General features: G+C 36.0%; 1 protein-coding gene across 1 annotated transcript; it reads left to right on the forward strand.

Moving 5' to 3' along the window:
- Nucleotides 1–1,110: 1,110 nt before the first annotated feature.
- LOC147505688 (TNF receptor-associated factor homolog 1a-like) lies at nt 1,111–13,789 on the forward strand. The gene is made up of 13 exons (XM_086558172.1): nt 1,111–1,265; nt 1,592–1,814; nt 2,703–2,814; nt 5,072–5,160; nt 5,262–5,330; nt 5,416–5,545; nt 7,276–7,434; nt 8,157–8,505; nt 9,626–9,738; nt 10,283–10,430; nt 10,931–11,394; nt 11,468–11,672; nt 12,258–13,789. The coding sequence occupies exons 2-13, from the start codon at nt 1,634–1,636 to the stop codon at nt 13,650–13,652; spliced, it is 3,414 nt and encodes a 1,137-aa protein (XP_086414298.1). The 5' UTR covers nt 1,111–1,265; nt 1,592–1,633; the 3' UTR covers nt 13,653–13,789.
- Nucleotides 13,790–17,573: the final 3,784 nt, after the last annotated feature.

The following is a 17,573-nucleotide window of genomic DNA, read 5'->3' on the forward strand; positions in this document are numbered from 1 at the left end:
ATCTACGATATATATTGGTATTTGGGGTACCAACATGAATATATTATGATATATCATATGGATATATTGATACAATTTTGAATCGATATATATCAGATTCCCCAATTTTCCAATATATCAATTGATATATCCAATATTATTCAATATATATTATTGACTTTATTGACTTTGACTGATTTTTTTATTAATATCTCCTATATTTCCGATATATATCGGTTTATATTAGCGACATTTCCAATATTTTATGATATATCAACATATAAAAAAATTGACTAATCAACCAAAAAATATATATCAACCAATCTAATATATATCGGTTTTTGGGGGTCCGATTACCCAAAACCAAACCGGAATTGAAACTGTTTATAGGGGTTTTGGGTCCTAAAATGTTAGACCCATTAACAGTGGGTTTTTAAGAACCGAACCAATAAAAAATCAGAACCGTATTACCGAATAGTAAAATAAGTGATGGACTAAGTACTCTAACTAAGTGATGGACTACTATCTATATAGTACAATCCATAGTATAAAATATCGAGATATGAGTATTTATCGATACTTTTTTAACTCAATTTCTTGATATGTATCGTGGATATAATTATCTTTTTAGAGATATTTTATATTGTTTCATATGCAAATATCGTAGATATCAAAAATATCGACAAATATTAGAGATATTTATTGATATATCATGATATATATTATTTATATTTATTTAAAATATAATGATAAATATTAAATAAAATTACTATCTATACAAAATATCACCATATATCTATAAATATTACTAATGTTGTTGAAATATCACTGATATTTGCAGTATTATATATATATATATATATATATATAAATATATCGCAATATTTATGTATCTCTTATTGGAATCTCTATAAATATCATAAATATTTTGTACTATGGCACAATCTACGCACCCCCAAAATCTATACCGAAAACTGTTGTGTTCATCGTATCTTCCTAATCGGAGTAAACCTGGCAAACTATTAAAGTCTCCAATATTTCACACAAACAAAATGCCTAAATAAATTTCGATATCTCACAACCTTTAAGTAAATTTTCAATATAAATATAAAACTATTTCGGTCTTAAAATAAAAATTAAATTTATTTTACCTCATTTGGCTTCGCTGTCTTTCGAGCCCCAATCTCTTTTTTTTTTTTTTTTTTTTTTCTCCAGAGAGGTAAAACGGCGTCTTTCCGCCATTATTAACCAAAAAACAATACCACCTTCTTCCCTCTTCATTACTGGTACACCCTCGATTCTGATTCCATTTCAATTACATAATTTGATCATTTGTTCAGCTAGAATTGACTAGTTTTTGAGTGGTTTTAATTAGTCATAATTTATTGGGGTCTGTTTTTATTGGTTTTATGTGTTTTGAGGTTTTTTAAGATTTGGGTATTGTTTAATTTTTGTTTTTTGATTATAAATTTATGGGTTTTAGATTATTTGATTTTTAAATTGAAAATTTTGATTCTTTTATTAATTTATGATTAGGAAATGGGAGTTTTGTATTGGGTTTGATGTTGTGAGAAATGGGATGGCTTATTTTTATTGAAATTGATGGGTGCAGGTGAAGGAGTGGGTGAGGTAATAAGAATAAGAAGAAAGGGTAATGGCTGGTAGTCCAAATGACGATTGTGGGGTTGGAGGGTCGTCGAATGGAATTTCAAGCGGACAACGTTGCCAGTCTGGAGAAGCTTTGGCGGAATGGCGTTCTAGTGAACAGGTCGAGAATGGCACTCCCTCGACATCACCACCTTACTGGGATACAGACGAGGATGATGATGACTGTGGTAAGAAAAATGAAAGCCCGGAAATGTTTTCTGTTATGTTGCTTCGGTTTTTTGATTACTTTGAATAAATATAAATAGAGTGGGCAAATATGTTTTTTCAGTCGTTTGATAATTTTGGAGTGCATTGGTATTATGGACAACTCTAAGGACAAATACTGCATCTGATATTCCTTGTTGATAGAATGAAAGTTTTCAGTAGGTCAAAGAATTAGAAGTTGCTTTGAAAATTATTGAAGATTTTACTCCAAGTACAACTAGAAAATTATTGGAAAGATGAATGGGATATGGAGGGGAAAATTATTGGAAAGATGAATGGGATATGGAGGGGCGGGACTTAGGAGGTGGGGCAATAGTACTCAACAAAGAGAATTGCAAGTGTTATCTTCTCAATGATAGCCCCCATTGTCTAATAAAATATTTAGATTTATGTGTAGCAGTCAGCAAAGAAAGGTCTGCACAATTATGACTGGATTGAACCAGCAACCTGATACCAGCCTGTAACCTGATTAGCTGCTGTCAGGTGGAAAGATATACTTTTGTAACTTTCATTGAAGGATTCTTCCTATCATGAAGTGCCCGCTTTCTCAAATGACCATATTATAGGAAATTGAAAAAATAAATAAATTATAATATACTCCCATCACGTGAGGAAGAAAATGTGCACTTCCTCATAATCGGTTTTGTCATTACTGTGAATCGCCTATCTGTACCTGATTCCACAGAGAGCCACCATAAATCCTGATTGGCATATAGGTGATAACTAGGCTGATTTCACCTTAGGATTTAACAGTAATATGCCTGATGTTTAGAAGGAAGTTGTTTGCTGCTGTCTACTCTAATAAGCTGTATGGCTGTAGTTTTTGTGAGCTGATTTTCAGTTCTTTGCAGGGCCAAAGCCTTCTGAACTATATGGAAAGTTTACTTGGAGAATAGAGAAGTTTTCACAAATTAGCAAAAGGGAACTTCGAAGCAATGCATTCGAGGTTGGCGGATACAAATGGTATGGTGATTACTATATTTGGTTTATCATGGATGTTGTTTTCTTTTGTCAGTTTGGTATCGTGTGATTGAAAGTCTGTATATAATTACGAGTTCATGAACTTTGATATTTCCTTGATGGTGGTCACGGAGCTTTAGAATTCTTTTTGACTTAGTTTGAATGTAATGCCTTTCTGTTTTTCTGAGTATATTGTCTCAACTCTTAAAAGGTTAAAAACATAAATATGTATAAAGGAATTCGATTGCCGGCTGGGTGTGTTTGGGGTTTGAAGTAGAAGAGTAGCTTTTTAGAAAGGTGATTGTGGCTAGATATGAAAAATTTGCTCCTGTTCTGGGTACTTAGAGGAGCCTTCTGTTTGGTTGTGAGATCTGATGGGTAAATGAGGATTTTGGAAAAACAATAGAGTGAAGATTGGGTACGCGAGACATGGTCAAAGTCTGAGATGACTATTTGATCATATGGAAAATTTGATATGTTGATTTTTTTTTGCTGTATGCTGTCTTGAGAAAGAAGCATGCTTTAAAACTGCACAGCAATTAGGATACTTTTGCTAGTATGGGATTTCAGTTTTGGAAGGAAATTGAATGTCTGGGAATTGGATGGCCTGCCTAGACTGTCGGCAGGTTACCTACCTAGTTTGCGAATCGCATTGTATATATCTTTGAAAAGAGTTCTCGTTATTGATAAGCAGAGTTAGTTAATCATGTTTTACTGCTTTACCTATTTTCCTCTGACAATTGTAACGTTGATGGTTCTCTCAAGAATAACAAGACATGAGAGTTGTTTGTTTCCATCAAAGTTTGTGGACCAAGCTATTCAAGGAATCTAGATGGATCTATTTTATTATATTTTTGCAAGACTACAAACTGCAGTGCAGTGGGGCGTGAGCAGACACAAGTTTCGATATTAGTCGCTGACAGAAAAGAAAGATGATGTTGTTTGGTGCCTATGGAAGAGAAAGAGTAGTGCTCAGAAAAAAAATTACTCTTAAGATTTTAGAAGAGCAAAGGAGAAATTGGTGAGAAGGAGACAAGATTCGAAGGGTGAAAATGGAAAGAAGAAGAATGGAGAGAAGGAGGGAGGCTAGATATGAAGAAGATGAAAGGTAACAATCAGATAGTAGGATGCCAAATACATTTAGGCATTTAGCCCCCACCCCCGTTTGCCCAAGAGTTCACTCTGCTCACGGATGTATATTATTTCTTGAGAAAGCAGGTTACGACTTTCTACTTTTGTGGTGGATGATTCTTCTTTCTATTGGTGCAAAGTTTCCATGTAATGTGATAGTTGTGCCACATGTCCTTTAAATTACCCTTGTTCTTAGAAATTATGAATTAAATATCTCAACTGTTGTTGTTTGTGTGAGAGGCACCTTTTCATTTGACTTTATTATTGGTGTTGGTGTTGGTGTTGGTGTAATAGGTACCGTTGCAGATAATCATAAGCCTTCCCCTTCTCTCTAGTTCTTTTCTATCCCCCAATCTCACTCTTCTTGAAAGATTTGTTTTCCAAATTCCCTGTGCAGTTAAATCGCTACTCGGTCGCTACTCGTTTGAAGAGTGAGTAGCGGTTAGGTGTAATCGGTCGGGATTAATCGGAATTAATCCGGCGATTTTTCATAACACTATATTTCTTTACAAATACTTATTAAATATATTTAACTTTGAAATACCAACATAATGGAGCCAATTAAGAACCCAATCAATCAATAAACAATTAAAACACTCAATCAACTAAAATAAATATGATTAAAGTGTAGAACTTTACAGAATCGGGGTTGATCGAATCGGTGAAATGTCGAGTTCGATGTTTAGCATTGAAATAGTTGAAATAGTGAACACAATTACTCGGCTAATCGGCTAATCAACACTTATTAATCGGTTAATCAGCCGAGTACTCGGGGAGTTTTTGAGCCCAATCGTGATCGGGGATTAAATTGTTAGTCGGGTCAGCTAAGCAGCGAGTTAATCGGTGAGTACTCAATGATTTAATAGCCCAGCAAATTCCGTACCAATAGACACAGAGACAGAAGTATTCACAACTTGTTCAAAACCATTATAGTTTGCACTGCTTATGGAAAATTAAGACCAAGATCTCTCTCTCTCTCTCTCTCTGTGATATTGGAACCTATCCTAATTTTACAGCTCTGTCAGTTTTTATATTGCCATATGCATATATTACTTGCATCTATTTGTAATTATATGCAAGCCTAGCTGTGCTTGTGCATTTAAATTAAATTTCTGAGATGGCTTGCCAGGTACATTTTAATCTACCCACAGGGATGTGATGTTTGCAACCACCTCTCTTTATTTCTATGCGTTGCTAATCACGACAAACTTCTTCCAGGTTTATATTACTGATATTCAACTTTATACTACACAATATATCTTCTTGGTTCCTTGCAAGTGGTGCTAATATAATATTCTTCTATTTCCAACTATTGACAGGATGGAGCCATTTTGCTCAATTTACAATTGCTGTTGTGAATAAGGATCCAAAGAAATCCAAATATTCTGGTTCGTTGATTGCATCTAGGTTTTATTTCCTCCTAAGCACATCTAATCTTTCTTCCGTTGTATTTTAATCGTTGAAGTTTTGCAGATACATTACATCGCTTCTGGAAGAAAGAGCATGACTGGGGTTGGAAAAAGTTTATGGAGTTATCAAAAGTTCAAGATGGATTTATTACTTCTGATACGCTTATTATAAAGGCTCAGGTTCAAGTTATCAGGTGATCCTTTAATTTCATTGTTGAATGATGTGTCTCATTTCTGTGGTCTCATCTGTCAATGTACTTGTATTTGTTTTTTCCTTGTTCTTTGGTTCTTCCTGAGTTAAAACATTATCATATATATATATTTTTGATAAATTGGCATCTTATTCATATGAGAAGAAAGTAAGAAAAAAGTGAGCAAGAGACTCACCAACATTATCCTATTCTTTTATCTTCCTTATTCTTTGTGAGTTAGGTTTTGTTCCTTTTGTTGATTGTGAACTGATTACTCTTTTTGCATGTACTCCACTCTTAGTTAGCTATCAAGTTAGTAAGTGTTAAAGGCCAGTCCGCCTCAATTATAGGCCAAAGAACACGATCGGCCTTTAACCCTGGTTATGTTATGTAAAACAAATGCATGATTCGCATGTAAAGTTTTTCATGGCAGATCGATAGATAAAAAGTAACTTTGAAACAATGGGCACTTTTTGATGATTCACATTTAAGAAAGGTATTCAGAAAGTTTGTATTTCTTTTGGTGTTTTGGTCTGATGGGTTTAGTGCAAATAGAGTGAATGCTTCTAGAAATGAAGGTGTGGGATCTATTTGGTATGACTAGTCTTGGATATATAATTGGCATGTAACACAGAACATATAGGTTTGAGAGAAGACTACCAATACCAAAATCCAAGGTTATTACATTCTAAATTTTGTTTTGTTTTTTTTTGGGGTGGGGGGTGGGAGGGGACTGTTTGGCAATAGGCAAAATTTTAATCTCTTCAAGATGTGTTCTTTAATGACTGACGAGACCCTCGTTCAAGTTCGTAAGTGATCCTTTATTTTCCATTGGAGAGTTTTCGTGTTTTTACGTCCTTTATTGTTCGGCCAACTGTTATGGTATAATTACCTTGAATGGTTTTGCTTAACAAGATTAGTTTTTCTGATCAATTGCCTTCTCTACGACTCTACCCAATGAGTTGGCTTTAAGGGTAATCATGTTTTATTCCATGTCTTCCCCCCCAAAGCCCTTAGCCCTATACCCTATACCCTTAGTCAAGTAGAAGCCCGCTCCGCTTTCGTTTTGCTTGGCACAGCTTCTTATTTACGCCAATATAAGTGGCCCACTAGAATTTGGACCATAATAAATAAGTTGGTTTTGTTAGTGAACTAGAGGACACATGTTTTCTGCTATTTTTCTTTTTGATCAATAAAGATAGTGTATTTACATAATCAAAACAAATTACTGCATCATGGCATCAACCCTTGGGCCTTGGCCCTTCAGCAAGATGCTAATGGACCAAGGTCAGTGTCTCTTACATTTGTCCACACACAAAATAAGAAAAATAAACAAGCAAAAGCACTTCCATCGCTCATTCTCCCACCAAATTGTTATCCTCTTCTTTGACCTACACCATATCAGATGCTCCACCATTACCTGCTTCACAAACCATCATCCTTCCACTACTCACATCATCTCCTACCACCTTCAACAGCTTTGTCTTCAGCCTTCCCCCTTCTGCTCTTCTTTTTGAGATCTCGCTCTTCTCCTACACCTCTTAAAGGCTTAAACTCTCCATTTTTTCACTCATCCTGATTTTAAGCTCAATATATGACTTTATTTATGTTATCTAATAAACACAAGGTATGTATATCGAGCCTTTTGGGTGACAGTTATTATGATTTATTTCGATGGGTAATGATCAAATCATCATCAACTAACTACGCCTTTTCGTTTATTGTCTTTTAAGGGAGAAATCGCACCGCCCTTTCCGTTGCCTTGATTGCCAGTATAGGAGAGAACTAGTTCGGGTATACTTAACTAATGTAGAGCAATTATGCCGGCGTTTTGTTATGGAGAGAAGAGACATGCTTGGGAAATTGATTGAGGACAAAGTCAGGTGGTCAAGGTAATTCTCTTTTTTTTTCCTTAAGGTTATCGTTGTTTATTACTGAATTTAGTATAGGCATGTAGACCAGAGAAGGTATGTCTGTAAGACATCTCCTAGGTTTGAGTTACCAACTGATATTGTAGGTTTAGTTTCAATGGCTGTGATTTTGGATATGTGACTGAACGTGTTGACTGCAGTAACAAAAAATTGTCATTATCTTGTTAACGAATGTGAACTAGTGCATCTATAAGTGCTTGCTGTAAGTGTTTTTACCCTAACAAGCGCCCTGGCATCTGGGTACAACCATATTTATTCAGAGTTTGGTATCTTTATGTGCTTTTATTTGTTTATTCATTTATAATATTTTTTTGTAAGCAGATTCCATGCGTTCATCTGTTTCTTTTGTTGTGTTGACCTAGTTAAAGATATCAGTTTATGCTGTGTATTAGGGATACACTGTTTGGCCCAACACTAATATGAAGTATTACACACAATATATGCTTCTTTTAATTCGTATAAAATGATGTGTTATAAGTACATCATTTGCACTAAGTGTAGGTTTGTATGACACGATCTCATGTATATTTACAGGCATTTGTTCAGGAGAATTGTTTGGAAAACTCTGGCCTTCTTTATTTTTTGTCTTTCTTCTATGTGAAAGTAGTAAGCGTTCATAATTACTTATATATGGCCTAGGTAGCCTCACCTCTCTAATTGATTGTAATTTGAGATAATTGCAGTTTCCGTTCTTTTTGGTCGGGAGTTGAGCCCACTTTGAAGCGCCGCATGTCCAGGGAGAAAACGGACATAATCTTGAAAGCTGTTGTGAAGCAATTTTTTGTAGAGAAGGAAGTGACATCCACGCTGGTGATGGATTCTCTCTACAGTGGCCTGAAGGCTCTCGAGTGTCAGAGCAAGAGCCAGAAAGGGGGAGCAAAATTATTAGAGACTGAGGAAACACCTGACCCCATTGTTTGTGTGGAGAAAGACATGTTTGTTTTGGCGGATGATGTTTTAAAACTTCTTGATAGAGCTACTCTGGAACCGTTACCTCCAAAGGATGAGAAGGGTCCTCAGAATCGTACAAAGGTAAGCATGTGTTGTGTGCTATCTCGTTGAGTTATTTTTCTGACAAAGCTGGCTGTCATGAGCTTGTCAGATTGTGTAGCACCGTCGAACTTTCTCCTTTGATTTATTTTGCAAGTTTATAGATACTTGTCAAAATATAGAATCTTAATTATAGAACCTAAACAGAAAGAAGTAAAGATTAATAATTTGACATGTGAACAAGTCATGGAATACTTCCAAACAAGTTCAATAGCCTTTTCTTTCTTCCTATGCTCGAAAAAGTGATTGTTTCTCTGTTACAACCTTCAGTGTGGATGGTGGACCACATTTTCCTTCTGATGGCATTGATAGTTTGATACTGAAGTGTTGATTTGAAATATCCAACCATTCATAGTTGAGCTTAAGCATGTTAAAATATGTAATAGACCCTTCTCAAATTATCATTTTTTTTTTTTTTTATATTACTGATAATTCGTACTAAATAGGAATCAGAATATTTGCAACATTTTACTCTATGTTCTGAAGGTATCATATTAAGCAAGCATAATATAATAGTTTTTCACTTGATTGACCGTTTAAGCTCTAGTGGGTTGTACATATCTTCTGTATCAAATGAAAACCAGGAGGCGTTCCAAACAAAGTGTAACATTCCTCTTAGTGGTCTTGGATTTTTAAGTATTCTACTAGCATGTACATGTTAATTTTTATGCCCTAGAGTTCGGTCGGATGTGTGGTTCATTGTGTGAGTTAGCTACATGGAAGCTCAATATTGACTTGGATTATGACTTATAGTTTACGATTTGTAGTGATTTTATCATTTGGGGATATGTTATCGGAATAAAAAAAAATCAAAAAATGAAAAGAAGGTGGGCTTATTTATTTCTTTTTCCTAATAAATAGAATGCATGTATTACATAAAAACTTTGGGTTTTATATAGCTAAGTTGTAGATGCATTAAGTTTATAGCGGTTCCCCAGAGAAGCGCCTGAACACTGTTTGGTGCCTCTGGGGTTATAACTATAGATGGCTATTGGAAGTGTGTTTATGCTTGGCTTCCAGTAACTTTGTCTGGGTGGTTCGAGTTTACTTTATTTGTCTCTGAATTCTTACAAGCTCTGTAACGTTTACGTTGTGCATGTAGGATGGAAGCTCTGGAGAAGATTTTAACAAAGAATCTATTGAACGTGATGAGAGGCGGCTTACAGAGCTTGGTCGTAGGAGTGTGGAGATTTTTGTTTTATCTCATATCTTTAGGTAGGGAACTTGCTGGTTGAATTTTGTTTTGTGCTAGACGTTTCACTCTTCCTGCCTCGGATCATGGAATTTGTATCCCTCTTGTACTAGATCATGTCAAATCAGATCCTGAAGAAGTTATTTGGGTTATATAATGGTTGCTGGCTCCTTGTTCTTGCCCCAGCGAACATTGTTTCTGTTTGGATCCAAAAGGATTCAAACAGAATTGTTTCTGTGCTAACAGATAGACCTTATGAGCCTGTTATAGGGATTTCAGATGTTACTTTTCATATGAGTCCATGTTAAGCAATGTATGAAATAACATGTTATTGCCTTTTTCTTGATTGCTTGGGAAATATGTTATAGTAAAGAAATACAATTAAGTAGAATACATTGAGTAGAATATTCTAATTGTTAATAGTTCATCATTCATGAATTAGGTAATAAAGATATTCTTAAGAATTAAAAGTATCTTAGAATATTCTACCGACTGCTAGTTTTCTTCGGTTGATAGCTCTTATACCTCTTTCTAACGTGTGTTAGCTTTTGTACTTTCGTGTTACAGCAATAAAGTCGAGGTTGCCTACCAGGAGTCTGTTGCTTTAAAGAGACAAGAGGAGCTGATTCGAGAAGAAGAGGCGGCATGGCAAGCTGAAAGTGAGCAAAAAGCAAGAAGAGGAGCTGAAAAGGAAAAGCGCTCTAAGAAAAAGCAGGTATTCTGTTTGTATTTATTTTTTTTTGCTCAGTAAAGCAATAATAATATCATTGAAAACTGTAGTGTGAGATGCTTACAGTACAGATCTGTAAGTACAAAACCAACATCGAGATGGCAAGATAATATTTTCCCATCTTTCCATCAAATCATCATATCGAAGTCCTCTAAAAGTTGGACTTTATATTCATTTTTTTTAGTATCTTACCATTAAAATTGTTAGAGCTGAAAACTTTAGTTGGAATTTCTTTACATGTAGTTCCATATGACAATACTCTCTTCTGGTTAAGTAGTTTTAGTGAAACCATGTAGTTGTACAGTTGATTATATTTGGAAGAGCTTCACCTGTCTATTGTTATCTTTTATGTGGTTTTCTTATCGAAATGTTAATTGCTTTAGTTCTATCCAGAAATCAGTAAAATAGGTTTGACCGCATATTTAACACTGATCTCCAATGCTTTTCGATATCGTTATTTCACTATCGCTGCCTTCTATTCTCAGGGTAAGCAGAGGAAGAGCAGTCGCAAAACAAACAAAGGAAAGGATGAAAAGTATGATGTTGTAGTAGGAGACAGGAAGCAACATGGAGGTACCATTGATGTAGGGATGCTTGAAAAGCCCGAGGCACTGGATGATGTCTCTGACGTGTCAATTGCTGGAGATGATATTATTGAGATGCTTCAGCCAGATGTTGAAGACAGAGACTCAAGTCTTGTCAATTCAGACACTGACACATCAGAGGTTCATCACATAGATACATCGGAGGTTCAATCTGCCACAGAAGCTGGTAGCAGTGGATTGAGTGGGATACCTCTGGAAAATGGCAGATCAGGAACGAAGACGTCTTCAGTAATGGACGACAGCTCTTCTACTTGTTCTACAGATTCAGTTCCTTCAGTGGCAACGAACGGCTCCTTCAAAGGAAATTCGTTGACTAGCTATAAAAGTCAGAAATCACCCAGCAGGTAACATCTTTAACTAGTCTCTTACGCTGCGGACAGACTTTACACATCCTCTAACTTGCACTTAAATTTGTAGAGGAAAGAAGCAAGGTGGTAAAGATAGATATGATCAAACTGGTTATGTCCCTGACCTTGATACCCGGCTGTCGGAGACGGTGACGGATATTGGGCGTCTACGTGATGTATCTGGAACTTGTAGAGCAACTGAACCTGAATCGGAGAATGGTGCTCTCTCCATGAATGATCAGACACAGCGGCTTGAGCACCTTATAGATGAGAAGGTGGCATTACTGACGCTGGTGTCCTCATAATTTCCTTTCCTTAATAAATCTAGAGGCTGATTTCTAATAATCAAGAATTTGGTAGAATCATACTTGCAGTTCTAAAATTTAATTTGAGAATACTTTGAATTTGTTTTGTTTTTGTTTTTTTGCCGCTGATTACACACCATAGGCATTGGATCACTTGGGGCATGGGAATTGATACAATATTCCATTCCATATCATCCTCCCCACACACACACACACACACACACACACACACATTTGTAACTTTCCATTCTCCTTTTATACAAATTTTCATTTTCCAATTGATCATATATTTCATTTAGTGCCTTAATACTGGATAGTTTTAAATAGGTAATTGCCCCCCCCAACACCCACCCACCCACCACACACACACACACACATTTTTAACTTTCCATTCTCCTTTTTTACAAATTTTCATTTTCCAATTGATCATATATTTCATTTAGTGCCTTAATACTGGATAGTTTTAAATAGGTAATTGCATACGTTATCATTGTACATGAAAGTTTGTTTAGTCAATCACATTTTGATAGTAGCCTTCTCATATGTTTGTATCAGGAGGAAGAAATTGTACCACCACAAAAGAAGCTGAGTGTCAGTGATCCCGTCATTGTTGAACCATCCTCCAAGCAGACAGCAGAAGCATCATCCTCTCCCAGCAGTCCTAGAAGAAATTTTCCCTCTATTGGTCTGCCAAAGTCTATGACACAAGATGCTGCTCCAACTGAACCATTTATCAGTGAGGCATCTTCAAAAAGACGCCAAGAAACCATATCATCACCACAAGTTCCTCTCATTGCCAAAGTGGATGCTCGGAGTCCTGCGACTTCTTTAAAGCCCACATTAATGGCTAATGAAAAACCAACAGCTCATCAAGTGTCTGGAATGTCAAGGCCCTCAAGTACTCCTCTCATTCCTGTCCCCCGACCAAGTGCTCCTGTAGTTTCCATGGTTCAAACGACACCACTTCTGTCACGCTCTGTAAGTGCAGCTGGACGCTTGGGAGTTGATTCTTCAGCACCTACCCACAGTTATGCTCCTTCCTATAGAAATGCCATTATGGGGAAGACCTTAAATCCAAACCCAGCTGGTTTCACTGCCCGTCCTTCAGGTTCTTCTGCGAGTCCATCACAGTCGTATTCACATTCCCTGTCTACTCCATTATCGTCGCCTATGCAGTCACCACAGAGATCTGGAGGGAATGATCAGAGTGCAGTTAGGCCGGGCTTTACTTTCGGTTCTGTAACTCCAGAAATTTTGCATAATCGTCCTCAGTGGTTGGAGTATCCCCAGCATGATGCAAACATGTTTCGTAATCCTTCTGAATTAAATGGCATTCATAATCTCAATAGCATCTTTGGTGCTACTTGCAGTGGTTCTCAAACTTACTTTGCTGATGAATTGCCGAGTGTGGCTGGTAGTGCATCAACACGTCAGGCACAAGCAGTATTGCCTGACGAGTTTCCTCACCTTGACATAATCAATTACTTGCTCGACGAAGAGCAAAGCATTGGAAAGGGCAGTAGGGCAGGTACACTCTTAAGTTCGTACAATGGGCATGACCATCCTCGCCACCACGCTCTCAACCGGCAGTACACTTTTCCTGGGGAAATGGCCATGTCATCAGACGCGAGTCCATCAATAAACTATAGTAGGTATGATCAGCTGGATAGTTACCACGACAGTGGGATGCATTCACTCTATGGTTCCTCCGGTAGCAATTATAATGGGTTGAGGGATGCGGTTCCAATTGTCGGTCAGTCTGCCTATGGAAATGGGCACATTGATGGGGTGACTCAAAATCAGTGGCCATTTGGTGGTGCCCCAGATATCTCTTTGCTTAGCTTAAGGAATAACGACTCTGATGGCTACTCGTATCAGCTGCCTGATTATTCAAATCTTGTAAGTGGGGTCAATGGCTATACCACATTCCGTCCTTCAAATGGACGTTGAAGAGTTCACCTTCAAAGAATTTGTTGGCATCTGTCGTAATAATGTATCTGAGAAATTATGGGTATATGCGCTTTGGAGTGAGGCTGTAATCCTTTGATAAGAAAACGTTTTGTAAAGAGTGATTATGCCTTATTTTCTTCCCAGTTTCCAGTCGTCATATTTTCACAGAAAACGAAGTTGTTAACTAGGATTTACTGAAATGAACGTCTACCTTGCCCAAATTTTCCAGATCGTTGACGACATCTAATAAACTATTGTACTCTTGCCTAACAGTTCTTGATATTTGAGAACCCCTTTCCTCTAGACTTTAGAGCACCCAAATGTCCAATAACAGTCTACTTAGACAAACTAATTCTCAAAGGAGGAGCTTGAAGGTACGGATTGACTGAACTGCTAAAAAAGTTAAAAGACCTAAAAGCTACATATATATACTTTTTACAAAAAAAACAAGGGTTAACTAGTATTGGAAATTAGGGTCTACTCCCTAAATACATGGTTAATTTGGTTTGACTGTTAACTTTCAAGTCAAACAATTGAAAATTACATAAATACTCTCATTATTTTCAATGTTCAATTTTAATTAGGTTGGGACATTTATGTCATTTTCAGTTATTTGACTTGAAAGTTAATGGTAAAACTAAGTGTGTTTAGGGGTTCCCATCTAGTGGGGGAAATCCTAATTGACTCATCTAGTGAGAGGTAACACTAGTTCACCCAAAAAACAAAAATAAACCTAGTCCACATCTCTGTCGCACTTGTGCTTTGATATGGAATGATTGACTGATTGATATGACTTTGTGTTTTGATTTACTTTAGAAGAGTTGTGAAATCTGTTTGTTCTTTGCATTTTTTGTCTTATTTTTAGTGTTGATTATTGGATTACATGGTCGATTGAAATTATTTTAGCCACAACGCAAGTTAAACTAAGCTATTTGATATCCATGTTTTTATTCTGTATTGAAATTACTGTGATTACAAGTTAATGCATGGTTTCAAGGAGACAATAACTTTTTATAAAACCTTGATGTAAACACCCGGTTGACTTGATAACTGGCATGATTATAGACGTAAAATCAAAAGAACTATGCCCAGGCCCCAAAGTATAATGTAAATTCAAGAGTTCAGCTGCGTTAGTTTTGAATCTGTAATACTATACTAAAGAAGTAATAAAGATAACAGCTATAATCAAAGAACATTAATACTGAGTAGTTGAGAATGCTCCCAGTGACCCACGTCAGCTCCTATTTTTTCTCTTAGACTGACACATCAGATTTTACCCAAAAAAATAAATTCTACGCCTTTTTTGGCGATTTCAATTGTTCGTAGCCCAAAATAGATAAATAGATAAAAACCTTTTTCTTAAATCTTATCTCCATTCTTAAATCTTATGATAAAGTGAATTCCTCCGGCATGATCTTTTTGTAATTCTTGGTTTTACCAGACGATAAGACGAAATCTTATGATAAACTGAATTCCTCCGGCCTGATCTTATTGTAATTCTTGGTTTTACCAGACGATAAGACGAAAACGCAGTTATCCTCTTTGCGTCTTATCGTCTGCTATTCACTTCCTTTCAATAGATGCCCTGTCTTCTCCCTAGCTACATCTCCCTGACGGAACTACACCTAATGGTACGGAATGAAACCTACTCCTTTCCATGTTCCTTTTACCATAAGGTGCAGACGATCAATGTTGTTTTGAAGAAATCCTTGGTTGGTCGATTCCCTTCCGTTTTGAAGCTATATTCCACTTCAAGGAAAGGAGTAGGTATACTCCCGCAGAAGGAGAGGAGGGACTGTTTAAACCTCACCCTACCTTATTTAAGAGAAAGATATGATCAATTGAATTGAGAACTCTGTTTAGAAGATATATGGAGTAGGGACCAGCTTGGTTCAGGAAGCTAATTGCGGCTGTCAAGGTTCGTCCTTTCAGTGAGCTAATTGCATATATAGAGTAAGAATGTCAGTTCAAGCTATCTTATGGATAGATACAAAGGAAAGGACGGTCAGATTGGTCATATCATCTCAATCCACTTATGTCAAGCACTTGAATATTGTATATGATCATTATACAGAGAAGAGCAATGAAATAGCATTCAGCATTGGTGGTTGCAGTTAATCATGACAAAGAAGGGTTAACAACTCAAGAAACACGACATGCAACTACAAAGTTCAAAGAGTTCTCATTCAACTTTAATGATTTGTTAACTTCGGATGGTGGTTGTAAAAATAATGAACTCAATGAGTTTGTATGTGAGAATGGTATTCCTCTAAAGTTCTGGAATACATTTCAGAAAATGCTATCTGTTTTCACGCATAATATTGCACAAGCAGCATTGGAAAAGAGTCCTAGACCTGATAAAATAAGATTGGCTTTGGAGTTGGAGGTTCGTACAGAGACGGTTGTAACTTGTGAAGATGAAGAACTCCTGTGTCCATCAGTCGAAGCAAACACAACTTGTGGATATGATGGTTGTTTGGAAAGAGAGGTGTTGATGGAAGAATTATGTTTGAAGGAGTTTTATGGATGGATGAATCACGCGAATGCTTTGCAAGCACATATTCCATAGAAGATGTCTCTATACATGGTTGTCAAAGCTAATATATACATGCCTGTATTGTCTGTATTTTATTGTTTCATGGTAGACGGTTTTGCTTCTTCAATCATGTGTTTGTGAGGCAGGTAATATATTACTCTTCTATATCTTTTCCACATATTTCTTTGTCCCGCCTTTGTGTGTGCAGTAATTAGAGCCATTTTTTTGCCGAGTCATCAAGACAAAAATGTTGGGTTATAATTGTTCTTCCGTCCCCTCGAAAGATCCCATTTGGGAGTACGTGAATGCCAATTCTATTAATAAAGCCTCTTCTTTCAAAGATAAACCCTATGGAAATACAATTATTAAGAAATGTGTGGTTTATCACTTACAAAAGTCCCAACTTTGGGGGTACCCTTCCAATAACTCATTCTTATATAACAAAAAACTTCATTCAAAACTTAATGTACCCTATCAAAAGAAAACCAATGAGCACTAAATTTAATAAAAATAATAAGTTTATTCCTTTGATCATCAAGTCAAAGTCCATAACTTATTATTCTCAATTTCTTTTCTCACTTATTTCTTATAAATTATATTTTTATTCACATCCAAGCCAACCGTCTAAAACTAAAGATTTCCTTCCACACTATTAAAGAATTAAAATAACATCAGAGCTTTCAATTTATTTTCACTAACATAGAAACCAAAAAACAAAAACTTTGTTAATGTACACGGAAAAAATGACATTTGTAATCTCAAACCTTTTATCCATCACTTATTTTTATAAATTATATTTTTATTCAAAAGCCAAAAACTATTTTTCATTTCCATATAAACAAAAAACAACCTTTTGAATCACTTTTAAATTAGAATATTTTCATTTCCATAAAAGGTAATATTATATTTGTTTGTTTGAATCTATTATAGAAATAATTTATGATATTACAAATTGTTTAACAACTTCCATGACCCTTAACCAAAACTATTATGTTTCTTCTTTATATATTACTTCTTCCTTTAAAATGATAATATAATTATTTGTTTATGTATTTCAATTTAAAATGTAATTTTAGTGAGGTTTTGAGTACAAAGAAGAACAAATTCAACTCTCGATGTACTTGATTCATTAGATTGTGGATGTGCATTTTAAATTTTTGACTTATACGATTATTACTAGATTGGTTGGACTTTGAGTTTGTAGATTATTGTACATTTTGTAATATAAATGAGTTTTAAAACCTGATGTAGTAAAAAAAAAAAAAATATATAGGCCCGCCCTAAAGCCTTTAAAGAGGGCTTTAGGGTAGGAGTAAGGGCTTAGAGGTTTTAGACTTGTGACCCGGCCCAACCCGATGTTTAGGACTTGGGCCGACCTACCTAAT

This window comes from Coptis chinensis, chromosome 4 (genome assembly GCF_015680905.1).
Source record: "Coptis chinensis isolate HL-2020 chromosome 4, ASM1568090v1, whole genome shotgun sequence".
In the NCBI taxonomy this organism is placed as follows: Eukaryota; Viridiplantae; Streptophyta; class Magnoliopsida; order Ranunculales; family Ranunculaceae; genus Coptis; species Coptis chinensis.

What these genes read in the sequence shown, in the direction of transcription:
- LOC147505688 (XM_086558172.1), top strand. Translation starts at nt 1,634, where the DNA reads ATGGCTGGTAGTCCAAATGACGATTGTGGGGTTGGAGGGTCGTCGAAT. An exon ending in AAAGAAATCCAAATATTCTG is followed by an intron (nt 5,331 to 5,415) that starts GTTCGTTGATTG and finishes GAAGTTTTGCAG; the next exon opens with ATACATTACATCGCTTCTGG. An exon ending in AGCGCTCTAAGAAAAAGCAG is followed by an intron (nt 10,431 to 10,930) that starts GTATTCTGTTTG and finishes TTCTATTCTCAG; the next exon opens with GGTAAGCAGAGGAAGAGCAG.